Source organism: Marmota monax, unplaced genomic scaffold (assembly GCF_021218885.2).
Source record: "Marmota monax isolate L192 unplaced genomic scaffold, Marmota_monax_Labrador192_F-V1.1 WCK01_AAM20220418_F8-fsc00101, whole genome shotgun sequence".
Classification (NCBI taxonomy): Eukaryota; Metazoa; Chordata; class Mammalia; order Rodentia; family Sciuridae; genus Marmota; species Marmota monax.
The window spans coordinates 1,202,909-1,218,270 of NW_026692786.1; the positions used below are offsets into that span (position 1 = coordinate 1,202,909).

At 59.9% G+C, this 15,362-nt stretch overlaps 2 protein-coding genes across 4 annotated transcripts; one reads left to right on the top strand and one right to left on the bottom strand.

Annotated features, from left to right (window-relative positions):
- Positions 1–60: 60 nt before the first annotated feature.
- Positions 61–3,874, bottom strand: Fxyd1 (FXYD domain containing ion transport regulator 1). 2 transcript variants are annotated; one of them, XM_046448136.2, is made up of 8 exons: positions 3,748–3,874; positions 2,569–2,633; positions 2,072–2,104; positions 1,753–1,827; positions 1,539–1,575; positions 564–613; positions 336–387; positions 61–193 (listed from the first exon to the last, which is right to left on the bottom strand). In XM_046448136.2, the coding sequence occupies exons 2-7, from the start codon at positions 2,627–2,629 to the stop codon at positions 365–367; spliced, it is 279 nt and encodes a 92-aa protein (XP_046304092.1). In that variant the 5' UTR covers positions 2,630–2,633; positions 3,748–3,874; the 3' UTR covers positions 61–193; positions 336–364. The 2 variants fall into 2 exon arrangements, with proteins under 2 accessions (XP_046304092.1, XP_058436475.1); XM_058580492.1 differs by lacking the exon at positions 3,748–3,874 and adding an exon at positions 2,981–3,081.
- On the top strand, positions 1,965–14,971 carry Lgi4 (leucine rich repeat LGI family member 4). Of its 2 annotated transcripts, none has more exons than XM_058580469.1 (10): positions 1,965–3,079; positions 5,106–7,731; positions 8,072–8,143; positions 8,428–8,499; positions 9,682–9,753; positions 9,979–10,050; positions 10,243–10,412; positions 12,529–12,693; positions 12,774–13,279; positions 14,020–14,971. In XM_058580469.1, exons 2-10 carry the CDS (start codon positions 7,553–7,555, stop codon positions 14,332–14,334), a joined length of 1,623 nt encoding a protein of 540 aa, XP_058436452.1. In that variant the 5' UTR covers positions 1,965–3,079; positions 5,106–7,552; the 3' UTR covers positions 14,335–14,971. The 2 variants fall into 2 exon arrangements, with proteins under 2 accessions (XP_058436452.1, XP_046303991.1); XM_046448035.2 differs by having other exon boundaries at positions 3,074–3,212.
- Positions 14,972–15,362: the final 391 nt, after the last annotated feature.

The window sequence follows — 15,362 nt, forward strand, 5'->3', positions numbered from 1 at the left end:
CGGGGCCAAGGGGGCTCCCAGGCTTCGGCGCAGAGGGACTGACAGATCAACAAAGCGCCGTCAAGAGAGAAAAGCACGTTTTATTGGAAATCTGAGAGGCTCGGAGACTCAGTGGGGCAGGGCTGGGAAAGGGGGCAGTCTAGGTGGCAGGTGAGCAGGAGGTGAGTGGGACGCATCAGGTGCCAGGGGAATCCTGTGGGGTGAAAAGGGTGAGAGGCGAGGAAGGACCTCAAGCCCTCTCCTCCTCCCCCTCTTAGCCACCTGCCCAGGCTGGTACATCACCCCCTCTTCCTCCCTCCCGTGCCCCTCCCCGAGCCCAGGCGGCGCTGCAGGACCTGGCCGAGTTCCATGGCACCAGGTGTTTCTACCGCCTGCGGGTGGAGAGACCTGACGGGGACAGAGAAAGTTGGGGTGTCAGGAGGGGCGTCCCTGCGGAGGAAGGGCAACTCCCTGCCCACTGGCTTCAGCTCAAGTTCTCCCTTCACGCTGCCAGGGAGGGCCAGGAAAACGGCTCTTGGAACCAGCTCTCACCCCGCAAACACCCGCAGTCTCCCCAAACTCACGGCGGATGGAGCTGCGGAAAGTTCCCTCCTCTTCATCTGGTTCCCCAGTTCTGGGAAGGGAGAGCAGGGGGTGGGGGGGACACGGGATGGAAAAGGGGAGGCAGTGGCTTCCAGAAAAACCCCAATGAAGGCCTCATCTCCCAGACTGGTGCACGGAGTCCCACGTACCCCAACGAACGCGCTCGGGGTACGCCCCCGAAAAGGAGGAGCACCCGGGAGCAGTTTGTGTGGCAGAAGGCCGTCCAAACAGGTAACAGTGAGTACCACCGGGGATGCGGGGGAGGGGTGGTCAGAGGAACTTGGTAGACGGCCAGGAGGTGATCTGAGTTGGAAAACCCAGAATCCTCATCTCCCAGTGAGTGATCCTGAATAAGTGACTTTATCTCACCATACCTCGGTTTAATCATCTGTACAATGGGGGCTGGTAACAGCGCCTACCTGAAGAGGTGGTATGAGGGCCAAATAAAATAATATGCAAGGAAAGAGCGTCTGGCACGTGGTGTAACAGTCAACGCGTATTCGTTATTACTTATAGTGACATGGATCATTGTGTTAACACGAAGGTGTTCGCTCCATGGTATTCCTATGTTGGTTGTGCTTTAAACTTTTTATTTAAAGATGAATCAAAGAGCAAGGAATAAGACTCTGAGCTAAACTGGGCCGCCGTGTGAGATGATCTCATTTCACCGCGGCTCGCTCTCTATCAGCACTTTTGATATCGTGCTTGTGATTTTAATCCGTGGGGCTCTTGGAACCACCGCCACCGCCTTCACTGCTGGGCTGGGAGCTTGACCAAGCAAGTCAGGACGTTTACTCATCGCTTGGTCCCAGGTTTGGGGCTTGGCACATGGGAGGTGCTTCACACATATTCTTTGAGGGGTTCCTGGCTTCGGGTTGGCAGGACTTGCCGTCTCACCCCCAGCGCCCCTCTAAGAGCAGGCGAGGGGCGAGTGGGGGCTGGGAGGGCCTTCTTACCTCTGTTGCTGGTTGAACTTGCATCGGCATCTCTTGCCTGTGGGGGTGGGGACAGGGTCGCAGAGACTGAGATTGCGTCCCCCCCACGCGGGGCGCCCAGCCCAGCCGCGTTCTGACTGCAGCTCGCCCGGGTGAGGGGCGGGGCCGCGCAGGCAGGGGCGGGGTCGGGGCGGGGCGTGGGCGGGGCGTGGGCGGGGCGAGGCGCAGCACTCACTGAGAATGATGAGGATGCCCAGGATGAAGAGGATTCCGGCGATGGTGAGGCCTCCGATCCGCAGGGATTGGTAGTCTGAGGGCGGCAGGGTGCAGGGTGAGGGCCGGGGGAGAAGAGCGGGGAGAGAGAAGGAGAGCAGGGGGCAGGGCAGGGAGGAGGAAGGAGAAGAGGAGTGGGACAGGGAGGGGAGAAAGGGCAGGAGGCAGCAGCGGAGGGGCCTGAGACCCGGAGAGGGATCCCACAGAGCCAGGGAGAGGAGCAGGGAGGACAGGCACGCCCCGGCAGCCCTCTGACTCCCGGAATAGGTGCCGCCCCTCACCATAGGTGAATGGGTCGTGTTCCTGTGGCGCTTCTGGAAAGAGAGAGAGAGATCCGGGTTTGGATGCTTCCCAGGACTCTGAACCGGGAGAGGCGTCAAAAGACCCTGTGGGGGCTCCACCTTCCTGGGCTGAGAGTTGGGGGGCTGTTGGACCCGGGCAGACTGCCCACCCGCTCTGGACCCTAGACACCCACCCCCTCTGTACTGTACTGGGCAGGGGGTTTCAGTCGCTGCCCCAACACCCCCTGTACTACAGCCTGTCAATCTGGGGGGAGCCAACCCCCATCCCTCCCCACCTTTGCCTGACCTGGGGTGTCCATCCTCTCCCTTCCTCCAATGCCAGCCTGTGACTGGACCCCATGCGGGAGATCCCCAGTTTCCTGGAACTCCAGCTGAGTCCATTTAGGTAGGGGTCTCCCACTTGTTTTTCTCTAGGTTTCTGCCACCCGTGTCATTCGAGAGACTGGGGTGAGCAGTGGGCTGCCCCCGTGACTCACCTGCATTGGCTCTGGCAAGAAGACCCACGCAGAGAACCAAGATGTGGCCGACAGATGCCATTGTCCTGGGGGCACAAAAGGGCCAGGAAATGTGTACCCTCGTCCTCCCCATACGGGGGCCTGAACCCACAGGGTTAAGTCAGAGACCGTCAGGGACTTCATCACAAAAGTGTCAGTCGGCTGGCTTAGTGGCACCCCCTGCTTCACTGGGCCAGGCCGTGCCACCAAAGCGGCTTACACAAACAGAGCCCAACCCAGCAAGGGCAGAGCCACAGGTCTCCCACGGGCCTCTGCCTCCCCGCAGCTGGCCCCAGATTCCTCAAATCTACCCTCACAGGGGAGGCAGGATGCGGCCTCACCCAGGTGGAGAGACAGACACTCTGCAAGACAGCGGGACACACCCCAGTCCCACCTGCCTGCGCACCACGGCCTCCAGAACGAGCCCAGCCAGCGTCCCTGCCCCCTGCGCCTGCCCGCCCGCCGGCTCTGTCCGCTCTCAGCCTGACCCTGGGTATAAATATCTCCCACTTCACCCTGGAAGAATCCGCCTCACAAGGCCACCATGGAAACCGCCTTCCACCCCCCCACTTGGGGGTCATGCATAGTCCTGGTGGGGCGAGGCCTGGCGGCCACATCGCCACAGAGTAAGGCCACCCCTTGTCCTCTCCTGGAAACCAGCAGAAGAGGGAGAAACACCCGTTCCACCCGCCCCTGGGTGACATCTTTCATAACCAGACAACACCAGACAAGTGACATGAGGCCCAAGCTAGTGGGCCTGAGAGAAGACAGCGACCAGGGGCAGGGACACACACACACACAGGCGCACATACACGCACACACGGTGGGTGGTGCTGCCCTGGAGATGGACAACACCCTCCCAGCTGCTGGTGGGAAGAATGTGGGGTGTAGACAACCTCAGCACCCCCCCCTCCTCCTCCAGGCCCCCAGGGCCCCCGACAGTGTTCCAAGCAGACGCCACACCCAGCCAGGGGGCTCATGCGGCAGGGGGAGGAGTCGCACCCTGACTCCCAGCCTGCGGAACCCCACTGTCCCCACACTCTCCTCCCTCTGGGGTCAGGCCTGCCTGGGAAGCCACCCGGCTGGCCACTCCTGCTCCCAAAATAGGCCGCCCGGCAGGAGTGTGAAGAGGTCTGGAGGGGAGGGGTGGGGGGCGCTCACCCCAATCAGGCTGTCCCCTGCTGAAAGAAGGCCCCCAAATGTCCGGCTGTGCCCTGGGGGCTGAGCACTTTGGACCCCCGGGCCCAGAGCTGGACGCTCCGCCCCCCGCAGGCTCCCCTCCTGGCCCCACCCCGCCCTCCCCTCCCCAGCCAGCGGCTGTAACTGGAGCCGGGGCTGGAGGGGGGCCAGGGGGCGGCCCCCAGCCCAGACCGCGCTGGCCGCTAGGTTAACTCTCTCAACTCAGAGGAGGGAGCAGCAGGCGGCCGGCGTGGGGACTGCTCACAGACACAGACACACGTGCGCACACACATGCGTACACACATTCACATGTGGCATGGAGCTCTGGCACAGAGCTGGGGCGGGAGAGGGATCTCTGTGCTGCTTCCTGGGAATCGGGCCCAGCGGGGACTAGGGTCACTCAGTCCCAGTGCTTAGGAGCCTGTGCTCCCTGACCCAGCGCCTGTATTGTCCCTGACAGTGCCACAGGACGTGGAGGTGGGGCTTTGCTTGCATGTTTGTGAGTGCGTGTGTGGGTGACTGTGAGCTGCTCCGGGATGCACACCCCACACGACACACAGCCACGGAGAAACCCACAGACACACACCCCAGCCAGCACCTCCTACAGCCACCCCTGAACACCCCAACAAACATGGGCGCAGATGTACACCATCCACGTGACACCCGCAAAGAGACAGAGTCAAGACACAGTCACACCTCTGTTCGCTGGCACAAAGGGAAACAGAGATCCGCACCTTGTAAGGACACTCTCCCAAATGGCCTTACAGTGACACACCAGCACACACACACAGCACTCATAACCTCATTCAAAGGGACACACACACCCGGCACTCCCACGCCGTCTCCAAGACCTGAAGGCCCATAGACTTGGGTCCACACACACCTCATTTTCATGGGCACACAGGGAAGCAGATGGCCAAGGACCCGCCGTACGGCCAGCCACTCCTCCACGTGGCCAGCACAGATGCACACAGTGTGCACAGCCCACGCAGGGGCTATAGGGTGGACTGCTGGCTCTGCGTGTTTGCAGACACGCTGTGCTCACATACTCCAAAACCACAGTCATGTGCTTCATCCTGAACTGTCCTTTCCCTGAGAGCATGTCCGCTGGTGTCCTCATGGGTAGGCCAGGTTCACAGACCCTGGGGACAGAGAAACCTGGAGTCAGGTCTAGGCTGCACTCCTAGCTGTGTGACTTTGGGCCTCCCTCATGACCTCTCTTTGCCTCAATTTCCCCCACATACAAAATGGTGAAATCACTAAGGTCGTCCACGTAACCGTCTCTGCAGGCTCAGAGGTTTCTGGACCTGACACGTCTCATCTTCAACTCCACTTCACAGATTAAGAAAACCAAGGCGGTGGAGCTAATTCTCCTGAGGACCCCTGGCGGCTGAGGACAGAAACGCCCCTACCCTCAAGCAGTCAGACACCAGCGGGGACCCCACCAGGCTCGGAAGGACAGGAGCATGTGCTCGCACCCAGCACAGGTGTAGCCCTGACACACGCACGTGAGTGTTCACACACACATACACACACCCCTGGCTTCAGAGGACCCAGGAGACTTCAAAAGGCTCCCTCAGCCCTGTTAGCCCTCTTAGCCTCTGCCCCCGTGGCCCTGCATCCCAGGCCCTGGTTAATGATAACCCTGGTGTTTATGCAGCACCGAGGAGGAGGGACAGGCGAGCAAGGGGCAATAGGGACGGGTACCTGGCCCACTCCTGGCCAGTCCAGCTTCCCTCTCTCCTTCCTTCCCTTGACACTTTCTAGCTGTGTGATATTGGGCAAATGACTTAACCTCTCTGTGGCTATAATAATATTCATGTCAGAGGGAAGTTGGGATAACCATGTAGAACAATGAGAAAAAGCCGGGCACATAGGAAGTGATTAACAAAAACATAGTTAGCTGTTGTTATTGTTGCCAATGTCACTTCTTCTCGTCTTAAAGTGAAGTGAGAGCCCAGCTGGGCTGGCACACTGTGTGTGGGTGCAGGCCTGCCTTTGTCCCCTGTGTGTCCCTGGCACCAAGCTCTTTATCTGCACTTTCCAAGTCCCGGTCGAGAGGGTTAGCATATTTGCAGGACCAAGACGGAGCCAGAGTTCCTCCCCAAGCCTGCACCACTGTGGGGCGCCCACCTTGAGCTGAGCCCTGGAGGGTGAGTGGCCTCCGTCTTCTCACTGAGTCCTCTCCTCATGTTGGAAGTGGGTGTCCTGAATGTTCCCACTTGACAGATGGGAGAAATGAGGAGCCAGGAGGTGAACTGACTGGCCCCGAGGCCACAGGGGACTGTGTGACCTTAGGCGGGTGCTGTCGAGGCCCCTGTCCTTCAACAAGACTGCTGGGTGCGTCCCCCAGGGGCAAGAGAGGAAGTCTGTTCCTCCGTCAGGAGCGTGAGTCTCCTGGTCTAGGCAAGGCGGTGGTACAGACTGGTGGTCAGGCTTAGAGCCGACTGGCACCATGAAACTAATCTCTCACCCTCTCTGTTGGTCAGTCTTCCTGTCTGTAAAGTGGGGATAGCAAAGCTGCCCACCTCACAGGGTTACGGGGAGAGCTGAGTCAAACCATGGAAGGAATGGCACGTAGTAAGTGCTCAGTAAACACCGTTGCTATGTCCCCTTAGGTATCGTTTATGAATCTTTATCAGTGGACAGACTCTATCCACATCACTAAAAGCTTAGTCCGAATTAAAACAGTCCGTTATCCACATACCCATGAATTTGGATCTCTGAAGACAGAAGCCAACATGGAGCCAGCTGCCAGCTGGGCTGGACTCCTGGCCCGGCCTCTGACTCGGACACCCAGAGCTCAGGTGCTTGAGCGCTGTCCTCAGTTCCTCTAGCTGTGCACTAACCCCAGAGGGCTGGGGCGAGATGAAAGTAGTAGATGAACTCTTAGGTTGAGGTTAGTTGCAGAGTAAGTGTTAAAAGGAGGTGGCATTGTCTTCGTTATGTCCATGGGTCAAGTCTCTGCCTGGAATGGTGGTGGGTATCTAAAGGGTTAATTTCCGGGGGGGGGGGGAAGGCAGGGAGGTCTTGGGTTTGGGATAAGGCAACTGTCCTACCAAGTGTGGCCACCAGAGGGCGCAACTGGACCTGAGCTGCCCCTGGGCCTCAGTGACAGGGACCACCACGCCCTCCTGGGGCCAGAAGGGGGCTGGCTGGGAGTGGCCAGGACCTCCCCCAGCTCTCAGGAGTGGCCTGTCCTCCACTCCCCCTCCAGTCTGCCGGGTCATTCAGTCCCCACCCGGGTGACATCCTCCTCACAGTCCCTGGGTGAGGCTGAGTAGGGGATTCTGGGGAGGGGGCTGGCTGGGAGTGGCCAGGGCAGCTCCATCCTTGGTGGCCCCACCCCCTCCCAAAGGCCTTTCAGTCCCTTCCCCAGGCCGCTCTTCCTATGGCCTCTGACCCCCTCCTTCTCCCTACCCTGCTCGGCACGTCCCTTCCCCAAACCTTCAGGGAGAAGCAGGGAGCAGGCAGAGGGACAATAGGCCACCCGAAAGACAGGGCCCTGCAGAGACAGACAGACAGACACACAAAGACATAAGGAGGGACGGAAGTGGGCAATGGACTGATACAGACAAAGACAGGGAGAGGCAGAGAGAGTCACAGAAAGTCAGAGACCACAGGACACAGGGACAAGGGCCGGCAGAGGGACCGAGGACGAGGGCGCAGAGCGAGGTCAGGGTGCGGAGCCCAGCAGGCAGCTGCAGGGGCCTCTGGCAGAGGAGATGTAGTGGCCTGGGCCAGGCTGGCTGCGAGACAAGTGGTGCCTCGGCTGGGGGCAGGGGGCATGGGACGCTCGGGCATCCTTCTGCTGCTGCTGCTGCTGCTGGCCGGGCCGGGGGTGGGGGTGGCCTGGAGGCCCCCAAAGGGCAAGTGTCCTCCACGCTGCTCCTGCTCCAAAGACAGTGCCCTGTGTGAGGGCTCCCAGGACCTGCCAGAGAGCTTCTCCCCGACGCTGCTGTCACTGTGAGTGTCGGGCCCTCTGTGGGCCTGAAGGTGGGCGCCGGATCCTGGGCCTCTAGGGGCAGGCGGGGTAGGCGGGGGCCCACCTGATCCTGGGCAGCAGAGGCTGTCGGGATGCCTGCCCAGGGGCTGCTGGGACCTGGGATGGGGCAGGAGGTGTATGGGGACCTGGAAGGGGGGGTGGCCAGGGACTGGGCTGAGCGCTTGCCAGGACCCTCGCCACCCAAAGGGGAAGCGCACCCGGGGTCAGGTGCAGGCCAGGGCGTGGGGCAGCAGTGGGATCTGGGTTGGGGACCAGAGGGCCGGAGTGGTTTTCTCCTCACTGCCACTGCCACATCCCCAGCTCACTCGTGAGGACTGGAGTCACCCAGCTGAAGGCCGGCAGCTTCCTGAGGGTGCCGTCCCTGCACCTGCTGTGAGTGGGCCTCGCCGAGCGGCAGGGAGGGAGTGGGCGTCTTGCACATGCGTGTTGGTGTGGGCACATGTGGCCATGAGGGTGTCCATGCACAGGAGAGAGTGTGTGCGCACCCGTGTGTCCCTGTCAGAATCCCTCTGTCCCTGCACGTAGTCCCCCACGTGCATGTGAGTGTTCCTGTGCCTGATGGGGCTAATGGAGGGGGATAAGGCCAAAATGTCAGAGAGGGGTCCTCATCAGTGAGGGGTCCTGAACCCCGGCAACCGCCTTCTCGCCCCCTGCAGCCTCTTCACGTCCAACTCCTTCTCTGTGATCGAGGACGACGCATTTGCCGGGTTGTCCCACCTGCAGTACCTGTGAGTGAGGCCGGGCTGGGGGCAGGTGGCCTGGGAGGAGGAGAAGGGGCTTCTGGTGGCGCCCAGAGTCAGAGGCGGTAGGGACTGTGGGTCTGCAGTGGAGGTGTCTGGACAAGGGCCCTCAGACCTGCTCCTGAGGCCGTGTGAGGGCTCCAGATCAGCTGTGTCGTCTAGGGCTGCTCACCTCGCCTCTCTGTGCTTCAGATCCGCAAAGCGCCTAGATAGCCAGGCTCGGTTTCTGGCCCCCTCCTGACTCTCGGGCACCTGGGGAGGATACCAGCGGGAGGAAATGTTTAAAATGAGCTGGAAACAGCTCCCAGTAAGGAGTTGGCGACAGCGTGATGGCCATACTAAAGGGAGGGATGCCGTTGCTGACGCCAGTGGAAGTGGTGGCCTTGTCACTGACGACGGAGTGTCAGTGCTGTTGACAAAACATGGCAAACCTTGCAGTGATGGTTCTGTTAGTGGAACTGATGATCAAAGCCTGCGGGGCAGTGCTAGAGACGGTCACCAGGCCCATGGGCACTGGTCAGTATGCACTGACGTTGGTGTCAGTGGTGGCTTGGAGCAGGACGCTGGTGTCAGTGTTCATGACAGTGTTGTTGGTACTGGGGTTTTCACCGATGACAGAGGTGTCGTTATGTATACAAGCTGTGACAGCGATGACACTGGCGGTGGGTGACCAGAGTGTTGGGGATAATGGCGACGCTGGTATTGATGCTGGATCACGGAGGCGGCGTTGGTGAGGGTGGTGGCAGGATGTGGGGTGTTGGTCGTGAAGCCTGGTTGCTGGTGAGGTTCATCGGTGTCATCCGCCTGGAGTTCCCTGATGGACGTTGACGATGGACGTGTGTGGCGATATTGGTGGCCTGTGTGGTCCTGGGGACGATGGCAGTTATTGGTGGTAGGGTAGGTGATGGTGATGGTGGCATGGGTGTTGAGATGCAGGCACTGGTACTGGTCATAAGGGATGATAGTGGGACCTGTGCTGTTGTCGGTGACAATGGCGACAGCGTCCATGGTGAGGCTGGCTCCAGTGGCCGTGGATCAGGCCTTCAGGGGGGACAGGTTTCTGGGGAGGCTTTCCCTGGGACTGCCCGAGGTGCTGAGAGAATGCAGCACCCGTGTGGCCTCTGAGTCCCCTGCCCCGTGGGCCTCCCCTCATCCCGCCTCCCTCCACAGCTTCATTGAGGACAATGAGATCGGCTCCATCTCCAAGAACGCGCTCCGGGGACTCCGCTCGCTCACACACCTGTGCGTGCCCGTCCCGCCTCCTCCACGGCACCCCCTCCACGGCACCCCCCTCCTCCACGGCACCCCACCCTCCTCCACAACACCCCCCTCCATGGCACCCCTCCTCCTCCATGGCACCCCGCTCCTCCACGGCTCCCCTCCTCCACGCACCCCCACCCCGGCACCCCCACCCAGGACACAGCGCCTCCTGGCAGCTGCGGATGGCTCCTTCTTTGTCCCCTCCAGAAGCCTGGCCAACAATCACCTCGAGGTCCTGCCCAGATTCCTGTTCCGGGGCCTGGAAACCCTGACTCACGTGTGAGGCTCCCGGGGTGTGGGGTGCGGGGGTGGGGGGTCTGGGGGCGGGGCCTGGCGCTGTGGAGGCGGGGCTGGGTTGGCAAGGGTTGCAATGGTTCTGACGTATTTTCCATGCCATCTGGGGACCCCAGGGGAGGGGGCAGGGTACGTGGCCTCCGAGGGTCGCAGCCCCTTCCTGGCCTCTTGCACCAGGGACCTCCGTGGGAACCCGTTCCAGTGCGACTGTCGCATCCTTTGGCTGCTTCAGTGGATGCCGACCGTGAACGCCAGCGTGGGGACGGGGACCTGTGCAGGCCCCGCTGCCCTGACTCACATGCAGCTCCGCCACCTCGACCCAAAGACCTTCAAGTGCAGAGCCATAGGTGGGGACTTTCCCAGTGGGGAGGGAGGGACTGCAGGGTCCCCAGGAGAAGGCAGGAGATGGGGGGAATGGCTGCCAGGCCTGAGGAGCTGACCTCACTCCCTGCCCTGCCATTTCCTGGCTTCGAGACCCCGAGCACATGGCATCACCACCCTGAGCCTCAGTCTCCTCATCTGTAGAATGGGGATAATAAACAGTGACATAGGATTGCTGCGAGGATTCCATGCTATGTCTCCGCCTGCTCAGCACTGGACCCAAGGCCTGGGGCAGGAGGCTCTTACAAATGTTCACTCTCATCGTCCTTAATATAAAGTCACTTACTTGTAAAACACTTCTTTCTTTATTTTTTTTGGTGGTGGTGCTGGGGCTTGAACCCAGGGCCTGTCATGCGAGGCAAGCGCTCTACCACCTGAGCTACACCCCAGCCCAACACTTTCTTTCTGTTGTGCTAAAAACTGCATATGCCAATCCCCTCACTTCTATTTCCTTTCCTTTTGCTTTTCCATAAATACATTTTGGTGACTCTGTGGGTATCGGCCAAGGCAGAAAGCACAGCAGGAACAAGACAGCCCAGGTCTTGGCTTCCCAGAGCCCATGCCCAGCCCCACACAGTGACCGCCCAGAATGATCAGGGCCAGGACGGGCAGTCGGAGGCAGAGGGGCCTGGGGTGGGATGGGGGAGCACAGTCAGAGAAATAAGGCCAGGACCGAGGCCATGGGAACTGAGGAGTCCAGAGCCAGGGCCGGGGTCACACAGAGTTGAGCGGGAGTCAGGAAGGGCTTCCTCAAGGAGTGGACATTTGAAGTGTCCTTACACAGATGCTATTAATATAGCAACAGTGATCGTAACATTATCTACTGTGAGACATGTTTGTGGTGTGTGGGACTCACAGAGCAAGGGGACTGAGCTCAGCGATTATTATTATTATTTTTTTTTGAAGGGGAAGGGAGTGCCTCGGATGCAACCCAGGGCTTCCCACCTGTTAGGCAAGCGCTGTACCACTGAGCCCCATCGTTCACTCTTGATTCAGTTATTCAACGAATACTTAGTGAGATCCACTAAAATATGGCACAAACAAACTGATGACACATTCTGATCACACAGGGAGTCGTGAGGGAGGCATTAGATCTGAATTTAGCTACTGGAAAAGGAGAGGGAAGGGCACTGCGTGGAGAGGGAACAGCATAAATGGTGGCCCCGAGGCAGCCTAGAGCTGTTTGAGGATCAAAAGACCAGTGTGGCTCGGGTGGTGCCTGAAGGGAGAGAGTAGAGATGAGGTCAAAGCTGGCAGGGGCCCCACCATGGAGGACTTTGAAAGGCACAAAGAGTAGGGTCAAGGGGGAGCCATGGAGGATGTGGCCCAGGCATGGACATGATTTGATGGGCATTTTTATAGGAACTCTCTTTGGCTGGGCATCACTGCTTCCACCTTGGCACCTGGGATCTGGACGTGTAGGGTGACGTAGTATATGCTAGAGTCACAGCATGGCACCCACTAACGACCAGTACCTTGCTAGGCCAGATACCATTAAAGCTAAGTGGTTGTAACAAAAAGCCCGAAATACCACGAATTGAAGAGGTGAGCGGAGGTGAGCTGCCCAGGTGGGTGGGGCAGCTCCTGGGTGCTGTCCTGGTTTCCATGGTTGAACTCAGGTTTGACGCTTCCATGTGCTAGCTCACGAGAAGGAGGGGAATGAAGTGTGCATCACGCTTCTGCTCCTGACATGACCACACCTAACCTCCAGGGAGAGTGCTCCTGGGGGTGCCAGGATAATGTGGCTTCCAGCTGACCAGCCCACCGGCTGCCTGGACCACTGAACCTCCGTCGCTTCATCTTTAGAGATCATGACAGAGTGTACCTCACTGGAATGTCGTGAAGGCCAGTGAATGACTAAGTGGCCGTTTCGGAGGGATCATTTGATGGGGCCACTCATCTTAGAAAATCAGGACGCAGCCCGAGTTAACCCTGCCATAGACAAGAGGACTCCACTCTCCATGTCCCTGTGGGGTGAACGCCATGAACAGGACCCTCCTTTCAGAGCTGTGCAAATCAAGGCTCAGCAATGAGGACCCTGGGGTCCCCGGGGCCTACCTGACTCTCTCCTGCCACCCCCAGAGCTGTCCTGGTTCCAGATGGTGGGGGAGTCGGCGCTGGGCGTGGAGTCCTTCTCCTACCAGGGGGAGCCCCACATCATCCTGGCCCAGCCCTTCGCTGGCCGCTGCCTGATCCTCTCCTGGGACTATGGCCTGCAGCGCTTCCGGACGGAGGATGAGCTGCCGGGTGAGTGCTCGCCCTGTCCCTGTCCCCTGTCTGCCCGGCCCTCTGCCCCTGGACCTGACAGCCTGCTTGCTCCCCCTCAGCGCCCTCCGTGGTGTCCTGCAAGCCCCTGGTGCTGGGCCCGCGCCTCTTCGTGCTGGCTGCCCGACTGTGGGGAGGATCCCAGCTGTGGGTACGGCCGGGCCCCGACCTGCGCCTGGCCCCGATGCAGGCACTGGCCCCCCGACGGCTGCTGAGGCCCAACGACGCGGAGCTCCTCTGGCTGGACGGGCAGCCCTGCTTCGTGGTGGCCGATGCCTCCAAAGCTGGCAGCACCACACTGCTGTGTCGGGACGGGCCCGGCTTCTACCCACGCCAGAGCCTGCACGCCTGGCACCGGGACACGGACGCCGAGGCCCTGGAGCTGGACGGCCGGCCCCACCTGCTGCTGGCCTCGGCCTCACAGAGGCCTGTGCTCTTCCACTGGTTCGGTGGCCGCTTTGAGAGGCGCACGGACATCCCAGAGGCTGAGGATGTCTATGCCACACGTCACTTCCAGGCTGGGGGGGATGTGTTCCTGTGCCTGACGCGGTACATCGGGGACTCTATGGTGAGGCTTGGCCCAGTGTGTGTGTGTGTGTGTGTGTATGGGGGGGCGCTATAAACTGATCTGGCCTCACATGCTGACCTTTGAATTCTGATCCCATCCCAAAGATGACTGCAAGACTGTGGCCCCTCAAGGCTATCTTTGTCTAAATCACTCCCCAAGATTCTGATTCTACACCCTAAATTTGGCTCTGCATCTTGGACACCCTCCAGGACTGACTTTAGCCCCAGCCCCTGTCCCCCGCATCCTGACAAGGCTCCTCTGAGCCTGATGCAGATGTTGGGTCCTGCCCTTCCTCTCTAGCACTGTCTTTCCAGAGCAAGGTGCAGCCAGGGGAGGGGGCTCCCCTCTAACTAGGGCATTCACAGGGTCTCTGGTGGGGAACAGACTGGGACAAGGACAGGAACTAGGACCCAGGAAGGAGGCTGGAGAGGATGGAGGCTGGGCCAAGGTGCGTTAACAGGAGTGGACAGCATACACAGCTATTGTAGGTAAAACTCACAGGTAGCCTTGCTGATCCGTGCAGTGTGGGGCCGAGGGAAAGCGCAGGGTCAGCTCACAGCTGACAACTCTGACTTAGCAGCCTGAGCAGCTGGGCACACACTGATAGGATTAAGCAGCTGTGGGAATTTGAGGACGAATGGGCCTGTTTCCAAGCGTTCCAAGTTCTCTAGACCCTCAGGATGACAGGAAGACCTGCCCCTCCCAAGGCCTCAGGCCCTAACTGGCCACCTTCTCCCCAGGTCATGCGCTGGGACGGCTCCATGTTTCGCCTGCTGCACCAGCTCCCTTCCCGGGGTGCCCACGTCTTCCAGCCTCTGCTCATCGCCAGGGACCAGCTGGCCATCCTAGGCAGCGACTTTGCCTTCAGCCAGGTGCTCCGCTTTGATCCCGACAAGGGGCTCCTGGAGCCACTGCAGGAGCTGGGGCCTCCTGCTTTGGTGGCCCCCCGCGCCTTTGCCCACGTCACCTTAGCGGGCAGACGCTTCCTATTCGCAGCTTGCTTCAAGGGCCCCACGCAGATCTACCAGCATCATGAGCTGGACCTGAGTGCCTGAGACTGGGCAGGACTCTAGACATGGCCGAGCGCTGGCGTGGGGAGCCTTGGGCATCTGGATGACCTGTTGGCTGGCCTTCTGGCCCCACTTGGGGTAATGACCAGACCTGTGAGATGCTGACCACAGGCCAAGTTCATCAGCTCCAGGTCCAAACCCTAGCCCACCTCTTGGAGGAACTGCCACTGGGAGACATGGAAGTCCCAGCCTGAACTGCCCTCCCAGTTGGAAGCAATATCTGGCGGGAGAGAGATGCCGGCTCTTGGTGACTTGGAAGCTCAGGCTGGGGCACTGCTTGGAGCCCAAACACCGCATCCCCCCTTGATGCGCAGAGTCCCGAGAGGTCTGGAAGTTCTCCCTCAACGACTCCCACCCAATCTGCTTCCTGCGAAAGCTCCAAAGACAGAATTCCTTTCCCTTCCAAATTCAATCCTGCCAATCGCTTTCATGGAGTCCTGCCCGGCCCCATGACGTCACAGTTGCTGGGCAGTTTTTCCTGCCAGACCTGTTCCTTCTCTCAGCTGCTTAGGCGCACGTCTGCTGCCAGAGGCGGTGACCTCGCGTTTCGTTCCTCTTGCGCGTGCGCGCGCAGGCGGGGGGGGGGCGGTGTGGGGAGGGGGAGAAGTTGGGATTGGAGAGGTGCAGTTGAAGCGCGGGTACCCCTCCCCGAAGGGCGACAGGGGAAAGGACAGAAGGTACGAGTTCAATAAATGCGCTGGGCACTAACTACCCTGCCCGTTGTTGTGGGGTCATTGGGAGAGGGGGTCTTGTGAATGGCATGGGGGCTGGGGGTGACCCTAGAGTCCTGTCATGGCCAGGGGGAAGGCATTTTGGCTCTTCACGGGGTCTCTAAGGAGAGTGGGCTCATGGGATGTTCAAGAGATAGAAGGGTGTGATCAGAGGGCAGGGGTTTACTGGGGTCTCTATTTAGAGGTCATGTCCCAGGGCATTGTAGGAGATATTTTTGGATGTTTTGAAGGGTTTGGGGCATTTTGTGGGAACATTTAGGTTGGATACTGGGGAGACTCCTG